At 42.6% G+C, this 12,805-nt stretch overlaps 1 protein-coding gene across 1 annotated transcript in view; it reads right to left on the bottom strand.

The window, feature by feature from the left end:
• The window catches only part of LOC147725878 (putative E3 ubiquitin-protein ligase HERC1), a 1,064,842-nt gene that overhangs the window by 390,530 nt on the left and 661,507 nt on the right, over window positions 1-12,805 (bottom strand). The window contains exon 42 of the mRNA XM_086963380.1: window positions 12,408-12,582. Within this exon, the coding sequence (XP_086819506.1) occupies window positions 12,408-12,582 (175 nt within the window). The remainder of the gene's footprint in view (window positions 1-12,407; window positions 12,583-12,805) is intronic.

The raw sequence follows: 12,805 nt of genomic DNA, 5'->3' as shown, positions 1-12,805 counted from the left end.
CCAGGGTGCAGGTGCTCTCTTCCCCCAACATGGCTGCCACTGACCCCTGCTACTGCAGCGTGGTCTGTATAGGCGCACTCTAGTAGCCAGGAGCTGGCTGGAACCCTTAAACAATGTTGCCATACCAGCCTGCCAGCCTGCCCATAGCTAAAATGAGGGAAGCTCCTGGAACCTTCCCGAAGAGGGGAGGTGACACCAACTGCCACTGCCAACTGCCAAATGATGCTATATAAGGAAAGGGAGGGAAACTTTCTAGTCAGTTGGGGCATCACTGACCTGGGGAACCCACGCAGGAGTTTTAGGCGGGAGGGCCTAGTGAGGAACCTATGCTACTGGAGTGACAGGATTTAGGTGCTGCCTCTTAAGCTGGGTGAGGTGTCCTAAGCTAGCCCCCTGATCTGGCCCAGTGGTAGGGAACCCCAGGCTCCATCTGCAGTGACTGAGGAAAAATTCATCCAGCCTCCAACTCAACCCCATCCCCCCTTCAACTTGAAGAAACAAGTATCCAAGGGCGCAGAACCATCCAAGCACCAAGAAATCTACTTTTCCTTGAACAGAGACTGGTGGGGTGACCAACCAGGTACGGGACTGTGCTGCCCTGCGCCCTCACTGCCCTCATCTGGGATTCCCTGCCTGCCCCCCTCTGACTGGAATGCTCTGAACTGGTCTTGCCTGCATTCCCTGTTAAATCCTTTGTGAAGCGCTGTGAAGTAATTGATTCTGTGAAGCGCTGTGAAGTAATTGACTCCGTGAAGCGCTGTGAAGTAATTGACTCTGTGAAGCGCTGTGAAGTAATTGACCCTGTGAAGCGCTGCGAAGTAATTGACCCTGTGAAGCCCGGTGAAGTGTGAAGCGCTGCCCGCCGTCAACGCGCTGTGTCCTGAAGCGCTAATTGCCAGGCCAACTCACCGCTGCGGCCCGGAACAGTTTGCGCCCTACTGAGGTGCCTGAAGAGACCCCCCCTTCGGGGAACGCGGCTCCAGTGCGAGCGTGCCCCATCCTTGGGACGCTCCCTGCCTTCTGCCGTCATTGCCGTCACCACGCTGTGCCCAGAGCCCCAGCGGAGCCAGCGCCGTCATCGTGTCCCCCTATGCAGCCCCGTGTGACAGGGGTGGGCCACTGCACCAAGCTCACCAGGCCGCGCTAGGCCCGAAGTCAGCCTCCCCTCATCACGTGACGGGGGACGCGAGCCGCGTCATCGGCCGCGCCCCCGCCTGAGCTGCGCAGTGATTGGCAACCGTCCCCGTGCCTCTGCCTTCACTCGGGGAAGCCCAGGATCGTCGCGGAGGGGGCCGTGGAGCCTGAGAGCCCCCTCCGGTTTGCCCCACACCACGGATCCACCTTGCCCCAGCGCCGGTGCCTGCACCTGCCCCTGAGCACCGCTGCTTCTCCCGCCGACTCCAGCCGACCCAAGGGCCCCGGAGGGCTGAAGGAACAAGGTAACCCCCAGAGAGGAGGACGATAGGCCGAGTGAGGCCCGAGGTCGCCCCTCCCCCGGGGTGGACTGAGACTGGGCCCCGTTGGCCCCCCTGTGTATGTGCCTCGAGAACTAGGAGGTCTGGGGATAGACACTTTCCCCTCTATATCGTTTTGCCTACAGGTATCCAGCCTGAAATGTTCATAGTTGCACCCTATTTACAAGCCTATTAAGGGAATGGCGATTTATTTCATTGTACTGAATTTCTTAAAGCTTCTACAGCTCCTGAAGGGATTAAACTGCAAAGTGTATTGATTCATTCTAATGGTATTCTGCTGATCTGATTCTGGGTTGCAAAACGATCAGTATTCACAAGAAGAAATGCTTGTCGCTGTGTTCTTTGAAGTTATCTGTTGTACTGCAAGTACCTGATGAAATGTTTTATCACTTCCTATGAAGTACAGTTTAGAAGGCATCCACAGAAGGTTTAATGTGGTACTTTAATGCAATGCTATGGTCGCTTCTTGTAGGATCCTTCAGGTTTAGGAAAGTACCCTCTTGGCCTGCTGAAGAGTCTGATGCGACAGGCGGTGTTATTTAATGTCTCATTGCTTAGATGAGCTGGTTATTACTTTAATGACAAGTCTTAGTGAAACTGCCTAATGAAAACGCTTAAGTGAAATACTAATGATTTGCTAAATGCATTACTTGCTTGATCCAAAGTCTATATAAAAGAACTTGATTTGCAAATACAACTACTTGTGTGGTCTCCATTATTGCACCCACTGTGTGCCTCATTGGATGAGTGTGTTAAGTAGCTGCTTTACACGCAAGCCCCTGGCTGCCTTCCTGCTCGAGCCATGCTACCCCCTGGAGAGCTGGCGGTCCTAGTTCTTACAATACCGATTCGGTATTTTACAGAATCTGTAAATTTACCGAATCGGTAAAGTTACCGGTTCTGTAAAATAATGGCCCCTACATCTGAAAACCCAAATACCGGTCGGTAACGGCCAAATTCGGCCGTTACTGACCGGTATTTGGGCTTCTACATCTGGCCCTCAGACATTTGCTATACTACCTCAAACATATTTCGTGTCCCCCTAGGCCTCCAAACAGAGGCCGCTGTGGCAAGAGGGCCCTGCTAGGGGCCCCCAAAGTCACTTCTCGACAGGCTTTTCATGTTGGAAAGCTTGTCGGAAGCTGATATCATAATTCCCATGCATAAATGCCATACATAGGGGATTGTGAGCGGTCTTTGACTGTCCGACGGGCTCCTTGAGCCCGTTGAAAGCTAGTTAGTCCGACCGGCTGGTTTCAAATCCGACAGATTCATCGTAAGGCTGTTGGATTTGAAACCAACAATGTAAGTAGGAAAGCCTCCGACCTGCAATCGGATGCTTGCAGACATATATCATAATAGTGCCCATATTTGAATGGTTCAATGACAAAATATAGACCCTCAAAATATCCCCATACCTAAATATCATGACTAAAATATCGAATGTCAAAAATATCATCTTCCTATACTTATTTATAATGGTAAGTACAAAAATATTTTAAAAAACATATCGTTATAATAAATATCGTTTTTTAAATATATATAATTATATATATATATTCAAATATAAAAAAATTGAATAAATTAACTAGCAACATTAATTGAACAAATAATATAGATGTCATACATATTTTAACAAATAAACTTTTTTGTTGTGTTTTTTTACAGAGTTTTATATAGAGCGAACTTGACCCGAATCGGGTATCAGAGCACTTTACATAGCACCAGTTGCATTACATGAGAACACATTCATTTTAATTAGGCGTGGGGAGATTTAAGTGATTTGCCCAGAATCACAGGATGTTCAGTGTCATTGCAGAGACTCGAACCCAGTTCCCCAGATTCGACCACCCTAGCCGTTAGGCCAACTTCTCTCCCCGAACTTAAACACACACATATATATGAATTAATATATACTCACATGTAGCTAACTAAAAAAACAACTATTAAACTAATATTTTTAATTTATAGTATTATTTCACATTTTTGGAACTAATATAAAAATATAAGAAATAAATATAAATAGATATACATATAATAATAACATAAAACCTTTAAAAAACAAACTTCTAATTAAATAAAAAAATAAACAACTCAAAATTTAGTAGCAATATATCACACATTAAAAACATTCATATTTATAAACAAAAGCAAATAATAAAAATGATAAAAATATAAAATAAATTGTAAAATATAAAATATTATACATATACTATTACCACTGCAATTTATACAGAACTACGCAAACTATTATAGTAAATATATAAAAAATTACTACTCCCACTTCACGCAATGCAAAAATAAGGAAACTGGGTTAAATTTACAAATCTCCTTCCAATAAATGCAACAGTATTGAAAGTGTTGGAGCGCAGGGGTGTAACATTTACTATGCCACTCCAATCAGTACAACAGTAAGAAAATTATTGGATTGCGGAAGAAAAAACTTTACTATTCCCACTCCAGTCAGTACAGAAGTAAGGAAAGTTTTGGATTGCAGAGGGGTAAAATTGACGATTCCCACTCAAGTCAGTACAAAAGTATGGAAAGTGTCGGATAGCGAAGGGGTAAAATGTACTATTCCCACTCCAGTCAGAACAACAGTAGGGAAAGTGTTGGTTTGCAGGGGGTAAAATGTACTTTTTCCACTCCAGTCAATACCACAGTAGTGAAAGTGTTGGATTGCGGAGGGGTAGAATTTACTATTCCCACCCCAGTCAGAGCAACATAAAAATCAAACAAAATATCTTGAACAAAATAAAATTATTTCAAAAATAAAAAAATAAAGAAAAATATAAATATGTACAAAACATACTAGAAATATACTAAGGGGCCTATTAGGATAGCCTAGCAGTGCTGGAACCGGCCGTCAGTGGTGCGGCGGTCCCGCACCGGCGATTAGGGTGCCACCACCACCGCGAGGTGCCTGCCACCATGTCCATGACAATGTAAGGGGTATCATAGGTACCCCCCATGTGCACCCCCTACCCCCCAAAACCCTGGGGGCCTGCAACAGACCCCCAAAAGCAAAAACTGAATGCCTTTCCATAGCGGCGTTGGGCTGCTTCCCGCTCCCATGCTAATATGGATGACAGTGTCGCCACCATATATAGGCCCTTTTCCACCCGGTCAACTAGTCAACCGGCAGAAAACCGGCAGATGGTTTTTCCGTCTGCCGAGGTCCACCTGCCATACTAAAATTGTGAGGGGAAATGGGTGGCAGGCGGGGTAGGATGGAGAGCGCGTGCGATGGCGATCGCCCTACATCCTAATAGGCCCCTAAATATTAAAAAATAAAAAAATAAAAAACATATTACAATGTTAAATACATATCACAAATAACTACAAATATTATTGAAAATAAAATTCAAAAACAATTTTAATACAAATAAATATTTTTTTTAGAAGTTATTTATTAACAACAAAATATTCATTACATAAATGTAATGTATTTACTTACCACCCTATAACCCCACAAAACTCACAACCTGCATCTAAAACTCAAATTAAAATAAAAGCAAAATATGAATCATTATTACATATGAATTATTAATTAATTATAATAAATGTACTTCCCACAATATACCCTCACACACAACACACATACAATTTAACAGTAAATTATTTACACAATTAAGATAATTAATTGTCTATTAAATAATACAAATTCATTTAAACATTAATTATTAATTACTTGAATTTAATTCACTCCCCACTCCATACCCATAAAAAACTTACAACCAACATCTAAACCAGTAAAAAAATCATAATTAACATACTTATCAATTAAACAAACATTATTAATTGAAAATTAAATATTGATTCATTAAAATGAATTAACCTCCAACCCTTTACCCCTATAAACCTCACAACCAACACCTAAAATTAAAATTACAAAAAAAGTATTACACAATTCAAATAAATAATTGGCAATTAAATAATTAGAAGTATTTAACAACTTCTTATTAATTTAAATTAATTTACTCCCCTCCCTCTACCGCTATAAACCCCTCAACACGCAACTAATTAATATTAATTAAAAATTAATTATTAAATAATTATAAATAACTTCCCACCCTTTAGCCCTATAAACCCACAACAGGCACCTAAAAAAAGTTACATAATTACCATAATTAATAATCAAGTAAATAATTATTATTAAATAACAACTAATTATTAATGACTCAATAATAAATTACTTCCCACCCTTTACCTCTATAATTCCCACAACCTCCACATAATGTCATGATTTTCCTGAGTTTCCTGAGTAGTGCCCAGGGGAAATGACAAATCACCTGATTACGCTAAATTTACTCCTTGCCTTACCTAATAAATTCAATACTGATGGTCTTTTATTTGCCTGCTGAAAGTGGTTGAGGGGAGAGAACAATTCAAGATTATGGTTACAAAGTAGTCATGCTTAAAAGACCACAGACTCCGAATTCCAGTTTATGGATTTATTATAACGCCAAAACTAATTGAAAACACACCGTAATGTCAGAGTATATAGATACATAAAAATCAATACAGAGCCGAGCCTACGAAGATAATTCATTTGGCATAAAAGGCATAATGTGATGATCTCCAAAATGCCACACAGAATAGAAGCTGAGTCCAAGTCCTTTTTCATGGGCAAGGAAAACATAAGTTATCTTTCCCTACACTGCTCTCGCTGAGGGTCCTACCTATCTCCCTTGCATCATGCCCCAAAGGTGTCAGCACGTGCTGACTTCCTAAGAAGTACTCATGTCAAATGGGTCTGATAGCTTAAGGTTATTGAGCTCGCTCTAAGATGCTCCTTCTCCCCCGATAATGCAAGAAGTCGCTCAACTCTATCCCTGCGCAACTTACAAAAAGACCATAATCTTCCCATAGTACGCCACATATTAGTCTTGTCAAAAGCAACATTTCTATACTTTTCCACGGGAGCCGTGGTTGTTCAGCTCTCTTACAGTGACCTTGATTCCCATATCGGCCAGACACGAAAGGCGTCCTCCCTTTTCACCTTCTAGTCTACAAAGACATTCCGGGTATCTCCTTAAATCTAAGAATAACGAGGTCGAATTCCTGCCCCTGCAGTAGGATGAGAGCATACTATCTTCGAATACAAAGAGGATTCATTTAGTTAATTCTTGAGCAACCATGGAGAAATGAAACTAACAACAACCTGCAGTGTTGGGCCTACAGTGCAGGCAACTTAAACGATACACAATTACATTATATGAGTATAATTTCATCCTGCGCATTATGCTTACAGTAATTATAGGTTTTTCTAATACATACAAATCCTACTGAAATGTGCATACAGCATTTTAATGCTTATATGATTTGAATAAATGCATCTTAATAATCAAAAACACTGCAACTGATAAAAATATATATGTACGTGCGTTTGAACTATGAGTATAATGCACCCATACAATTTAGGGTGCTGTAAGCGCTCTATCACACCCATACATCATTTGCTGCACAATGTATATGTTCCTTTTATATTTTATTCATGCACTTACTTTTGCCAATGCTTGTTGTAGACTATTATGACCAATGCTTGTTGTAGACTATTATGGCCTTGTTGTTGCCAATGCTTTTGCATACCAAGAGGTTTGGCCTTTCTCAGCACCGGTTTTGGTTCTTTACAGGTTGACATCTGGAAAGTTCCTGAATCCTTCTGAGCCCTTTAAATAGCGACCACGCCCTGAGCTCATCGCTGGTTATGACGCACTCTGAGCATGCGTAGCAGCTGCTCTCCGGGTGGGGTAAGAAGACTCCGGTTGAAGCTAGAAGTCGCATGATGACGTGTTACGGGTTGTAAATCCTTCTTCCAGCCACAAGCAGGTAGGATCGCTCCATTTGTATATTTCCCATCGTGAAAGCAACTATGTGCTGTTCTTGTCCTTTTATTGCAATTTGCACACGTCAGTGGCTTTAAAACTTTCCTTGGGCATTTGCATGTTGACAGATTGTTGTGTATCGCGCTGAAGCGCCTTTGGGCATTTACATCCTGGATAACTTATTTGATAACCATGGCAATGGCTATTTTGCGTTGAGCGCTCTTTGAGTCATGTTAAGCGCTCTTTGACATATTTGCATATTTGCTCATTTTAGCAGGTTGGAAGATCGAAGTACATCGTGCTGAAGCGCCTTTTCGATCAATTACATATTCGATAACTTTGGCATCGTGTTTCATCGCGCTGAAGCGCTCTTCGAACATTTACATCATTGAAGACTTTGGCCTATCGCTCTGAAGCGCACTTTGGACATTTGCATATGTGAACTCAAAAACATCGGGCTGAACCGCTTTCTGAACATTTGCATATTTGTATTCTGATTTATATATATATATACACATATATAGCGCAGAAGCATTTGAATATTAATCTGCCTCATTAGCATATGTGAAGTCTTCTGCAGCGTCAAAGGTTTTTTTGGGAAATAGCACTGTGAATTCCTAACAGTGTGTTTAAAGGGATTTATAGCGAAAGCATGTGATAGAGGCCAGGTGGCACTTTTATGTACATGTGTGCTTCACTATAGTAGCTTAAACATTGTAATCTTCAGAATTATAGGAACAGCATTTGCCAGTGAAGACTGACAGACGTTTTCAGCAACTGTTCCATATATAATTTGCTTTTCTTTACAGGTAAGTCATTGTTATTAAACTCATGTTAAATAGTGTCCAAGAGTCTATAAAGCCTATCAGGAAAATTAATCAAGGACAACGTCTCGTTCTAGATCGCCCTCTCCGCAGTACCCTTCCCAAATCCCTTCCCCCGTCTAGCCACTTTGATAGTGCAGTTGAGTCAGGGCTGCTGGAAGGTGGGCTTCTTGAGGGTACTGCTCCTGAGGCACCCAACTGTAATTTCAGGATTCAGACAGATAAAATGTATATTTTAAAAAATGAATAGCACACTTAACATATTTATATATCAATTAAATAAATAATATTATATAAAAATAATCATCATATGTATTACAATTAAATTACTTCCCACCCTATACCCCTATATACCCACAATCCTCTACGGCACTAAAAATCACTAAAATGTATTACACTTAATATAATAACTGCAAACAATTTAACTAATATATTAAAAAGCATAAACAATAATTATACAAAATATTACATCATATACAAATAAAATATATACTAAAATACATAATGTTTAAAAACAATATTTTAACAACTATGGTCCTCAATATGATGTCAGGCAGAAAGCCTTCCGGCAGCTCGTTGTAGGCTTTCCGCTTGACATCATAGTTACCCGTTCAACCGCCGTATCATGGTACTGGCAGTCAGAGGGAAACCCGCGGGGAATTCCGCAGAGCCAGCCTCAGCTCTGCAGCCAGGATTAGAATGTTGCTTTCTACATGCCCTTTCATGGCGGTCCGCTGTGAAAGTAACTGTGGGGGCTCCTAGCTCTCTGCCATGGGGCCTGGGGGGGCACAACACATCAATGCACTATGTGGCCAGCACAACATGGTGCCTGCCACACAGTGCAGGGATGTTTGAAAACATCAGTTTTTCTATTGCAGCTTGTGCTGCTGCCCTTTTCCGGCCGCTGCACTATCGTGTTGGTCCGACTCTCATCCGTCCGACATCGTAATAGGGCCCTATCACCCAGATTCATCAATGTCCCGATTTGCGAGTCCTTAATAGCGATTATTAAGGAATCGCTATTAAGGACTTGCAAATTGGGATTCATGTAGAAATTGCAAAATAAATTGCGATTCCTACAGCCTCCTTATTTGCGATTAGCAAATTTCTAATCGCAAATAAGGATGCGATTTCCCATTCATTCCTATGGGCCTAAAGGCCCATAGGAATGAATGGGGAGTCGCGATTCGCACCGTTTGCGCTCGCAAAAATGCTTGATGAATCTAGCTGTATATTTTTACAAACTACATTAATGACTTCGATATTTTATAAATCGATATTACATACCTTAATATCTATATTCTTGAAAACTATATTCTTGCTAACGATATTGTGGACATAATATTTTGGTATGGCGATAATTTTTTTCTATATTTTGTCTGAATACCTTACTGAGTAGAGGCTGTTAGTAGACTAACCGAAGCCCACCCAAGATTTACTGCTAGCACTGTCCTAGTAATTTTTATGATTACAGCTGTACAGGTAGTACATGGTGACCAGGGTAGCGGTAAGAACAGAAACTGCCTGTACACATCTTAGTAAGCATATGAGAAACTGCAGGGGTTTGGGTAGCCCAAGCAAAGAAAATAAATTGAAGGGGTATTGTGTGCACTCCAGAAATAATACTAAAGGAATGTGGGACCAGATACACAGGTCAAGAGGAGATAGGTATGGGCACCAGTACAAAACTGGCCCTGTAGCCAACAGGGTGAGGCAGCAGCAAGCATCCATGGACGTCCTTCAGCGTTGAAGCGGGAGACGTCATCCTGAGGCATTTCATAGATTAGACAAGCAGAGTCGGATTGAGGTTATAAATCGATAGGGAAAGTGGATTCTGAGTCATTTCAAAGACGTGGATGAGGAGTGTGACAGGCATATTAGAGACTGGACAGGAGGAGTTTGACAGAAGCTTATCAGAGACTGGACAAGAAGCTTCTGGCAGAGGCATATCAGAAACTGGGAAAGAGGAGCCTGACAGCCATAGCAGAAACTGAACAAGAGGAGTCTGACAGAGAGGCGTTTGAGAGATTAGACAAGAGGAATCTGGCAGAGGCCAAGAGGAGTCTGAAAGAGCCATATCAGAGATTAGACAAGAGGAATCTGGCAGAGGCCAAGAGGAGTCTGAAAGAGCCATATCAGAGATTAGACAAGAGGAATCTGACAGAGGCATATCAGAGATTAGACAAGAGGAATCTGACAGAGGCCAAGAGGAGTCTGAAAGAGCCATATCAGAGATTAGACAAGAGGAATCTGGCAGAGGCCAAGAGGAGTCTGAAAGAGCCATATCAGAGATTAGACAAGAGGAATCTGGCAGAGGCCAAGAGGAGTCTGAAAGAGCCATATCAGAGATTAGACAAGAGGAATCTGACAGAGGCATATTAGAAACTGGGAAAGAGGAGCCTGACAGCCATAGCAGAGACTGAACAAAAGGAGTCTGACAGAGAGGCGTTTGAGAGATTAGACAAGAGGAATCTGGCAGAGGCCAAGAGGCATATCAGAAACTGGGCAAGAGTCTCACAGAGCCAACAATGAGGAGTCTGACAGAGGCATACCAGAGACTGGATAACAGGAGTCTGTCAGAGGCATATCAGAGACTAGACAAGAAGAGTCTGTCAGGCATATTAGAAAATGAGCAATAGGAGTCTGACAGAGGCATATCAGACAGTAGACAAGAAGAATCTGACAGAGGTGTTTGAGAGATTGGACAAGAGAAGTCTGACAGAGGCCAAGAGGTGTCTGACCTCCATATCAGAGATTGGATTAGAGGAGTCTGCCAGAGGCATATCAGAGACTGGACAAGAGGAGTCTGCCAGAGGCATATCAGAGACTGGACAAGAGGAGTCTGTCAGAGGCATATCAGAGACTGGACAAGAGGAGTCTGTCAGAGGCACATCAGAGACTGGACAAGAGGAGTCTGTCAGAGGCATATCAGAGACTGGACAAGAGGAGTCTGTCAGAGGCATATCAGAGACTGGACAAGAGGAGTCTGTCAGAGGCACATCAGAGACTGGACAAGAGGAGTCTGTCAGAGGCATATCAGAGACTGGACAAGAGGAGTCTGCCAGAGGCATATCAGAGACTGGACAAGAGGAGTCTGTCAGAGGCATATCAGAGACTGGACAAGAGGAGTCTGTCAGGCATATTAGAGAATGGGCAATAGGAGCCTCACATAAGGGTTTGAGAGATTGGACTAGAGGAGTCTGAGAGAAGCATATCAGAGACTGCACATGAGGAGTCTGTCAGAGGCATATCAGAGACTGGACAAGAGGAGTCTGTCAGAGGCATATCAGAGACTGGACAAGAGGAGTCTGTCAGAGGCATATCAGAGACTGGACAAGAGGAGTCTGCCAGAGGCATATCAGAGACTGGACAAGAGGAGTCTGCCAGAGGCATATCAGAGACTGGACAAGAGGAGTCTGTCAGAGGCATATCAGAGACTGGACAAGAGGAGTCTGTCAGGCATATTAGAGAATGGGCAATAGGAGCCTCACATAAGGGTTTGAGAGATTGGACTAGAGGAGTCTGAGAGAAGCATATCAGAGACTGCACATGAGGAGTCTGTCAGAGGCATATCAGAGACTGGACAAGAGGAGTCTGTCAGAGGCATATCAGAGACTGGACAAGAGGAGTCTGTCAGAGGAATATCAGAGACTGGACAAGAGGAGTCTGTCAGAGGCATATCAGAGACTGGACAAGAGGAGTCTGTCAGAGGCATATCAGAGACTGGACAAGAGGAGTCTGTCAGGCATATTAGAGAATGGGCAATAGGAGTCTCACATAAGGGTTTGAGAGATTGGACTAGAGGAGTCTGAGAGAAACATATCAGAGACTTGACATGAGGAGTCTGTCAGAAGCATATCAGAGACTGGACTAGAGGAGTCTGTCAGGCATATTAGAGAATGGGCAACATGAGTCTCATATAAGGGTTTGAGAGATTGGACTAGAGGAGTCTGAGAGAAGCATATCAGAGACTGCACATGAGGAGTCTGTCAGAGGCATATCAGAGACTAGACAAGAGGAGTCTGACAGTAGCTTATCAGAGACTGGACATGAGGAGTCTGGCAGTGGCTTTTTGAGAGACTGGGCAAGTTGAGTCTAACAGAGGCATTTCCTTGATTAAAGAAGAGAAGTCTGATGGAGGCATTTATTTGAATGGACAAAGGAGGGTGAGATGTGACTCCATGTGAAAATTAAGGTTAACCCAAGACAAATGCAAAATGTTTACAGTTCATGCAGGAGCCAAATGAATCATAACACCTGGTAAAAATGAATATCTGTACCTGACGAAGAGCAAGCAAAGGGCCTTCATGACCATGCGGTGTGCAAGAAGGATGTGTGTGGTAGTGGTGATGTGCCTGAGGGCAAGCATTCGGTCCTTGGCGCCTTGGAGATAGGTGGTCTGCGCCGCCAATGTTCCTCGCCCGCAGGAGACAGCGTTTTCTGCCACTTCCACCCCTGAAACCAGAAAGCACTGAATTCAGGAAATCACAAAACCTGATATACCTACACAAGTTCGGAAAGTAATACAGTATTTACTCTCTTATAAGTCATTTTTAAACAGGAATACGATATGTACAAACTTAAACTTACTACTGCAGTGTTGAAACAGTTCTTATCAAGGCAGGGGTGAAGCTACTGAGAGCCTGAATTCATATGTATATATATATATATATCCATG

This window comes from Lissotriton vulgaris, chromosome 3_1, assembly GCF_964263255.1.
Source record: "Lissotriton vulgaris chromosome 3_1, aLisVul1.2, whole genome shotgun sequence".
In the NCBI taxonomy this organism is placed as follows: Eukaryota; Metazoa; Chordata; class Amphibia; order Caudata; family Salamandridae; genus Lissotriton; species Lissotriton vulgaris.
The sequence above is the reverse complement of the archived record's forward strand: the minus strand, read 5'-3'. Positions and strand labels throughout refer to the sequence as shown.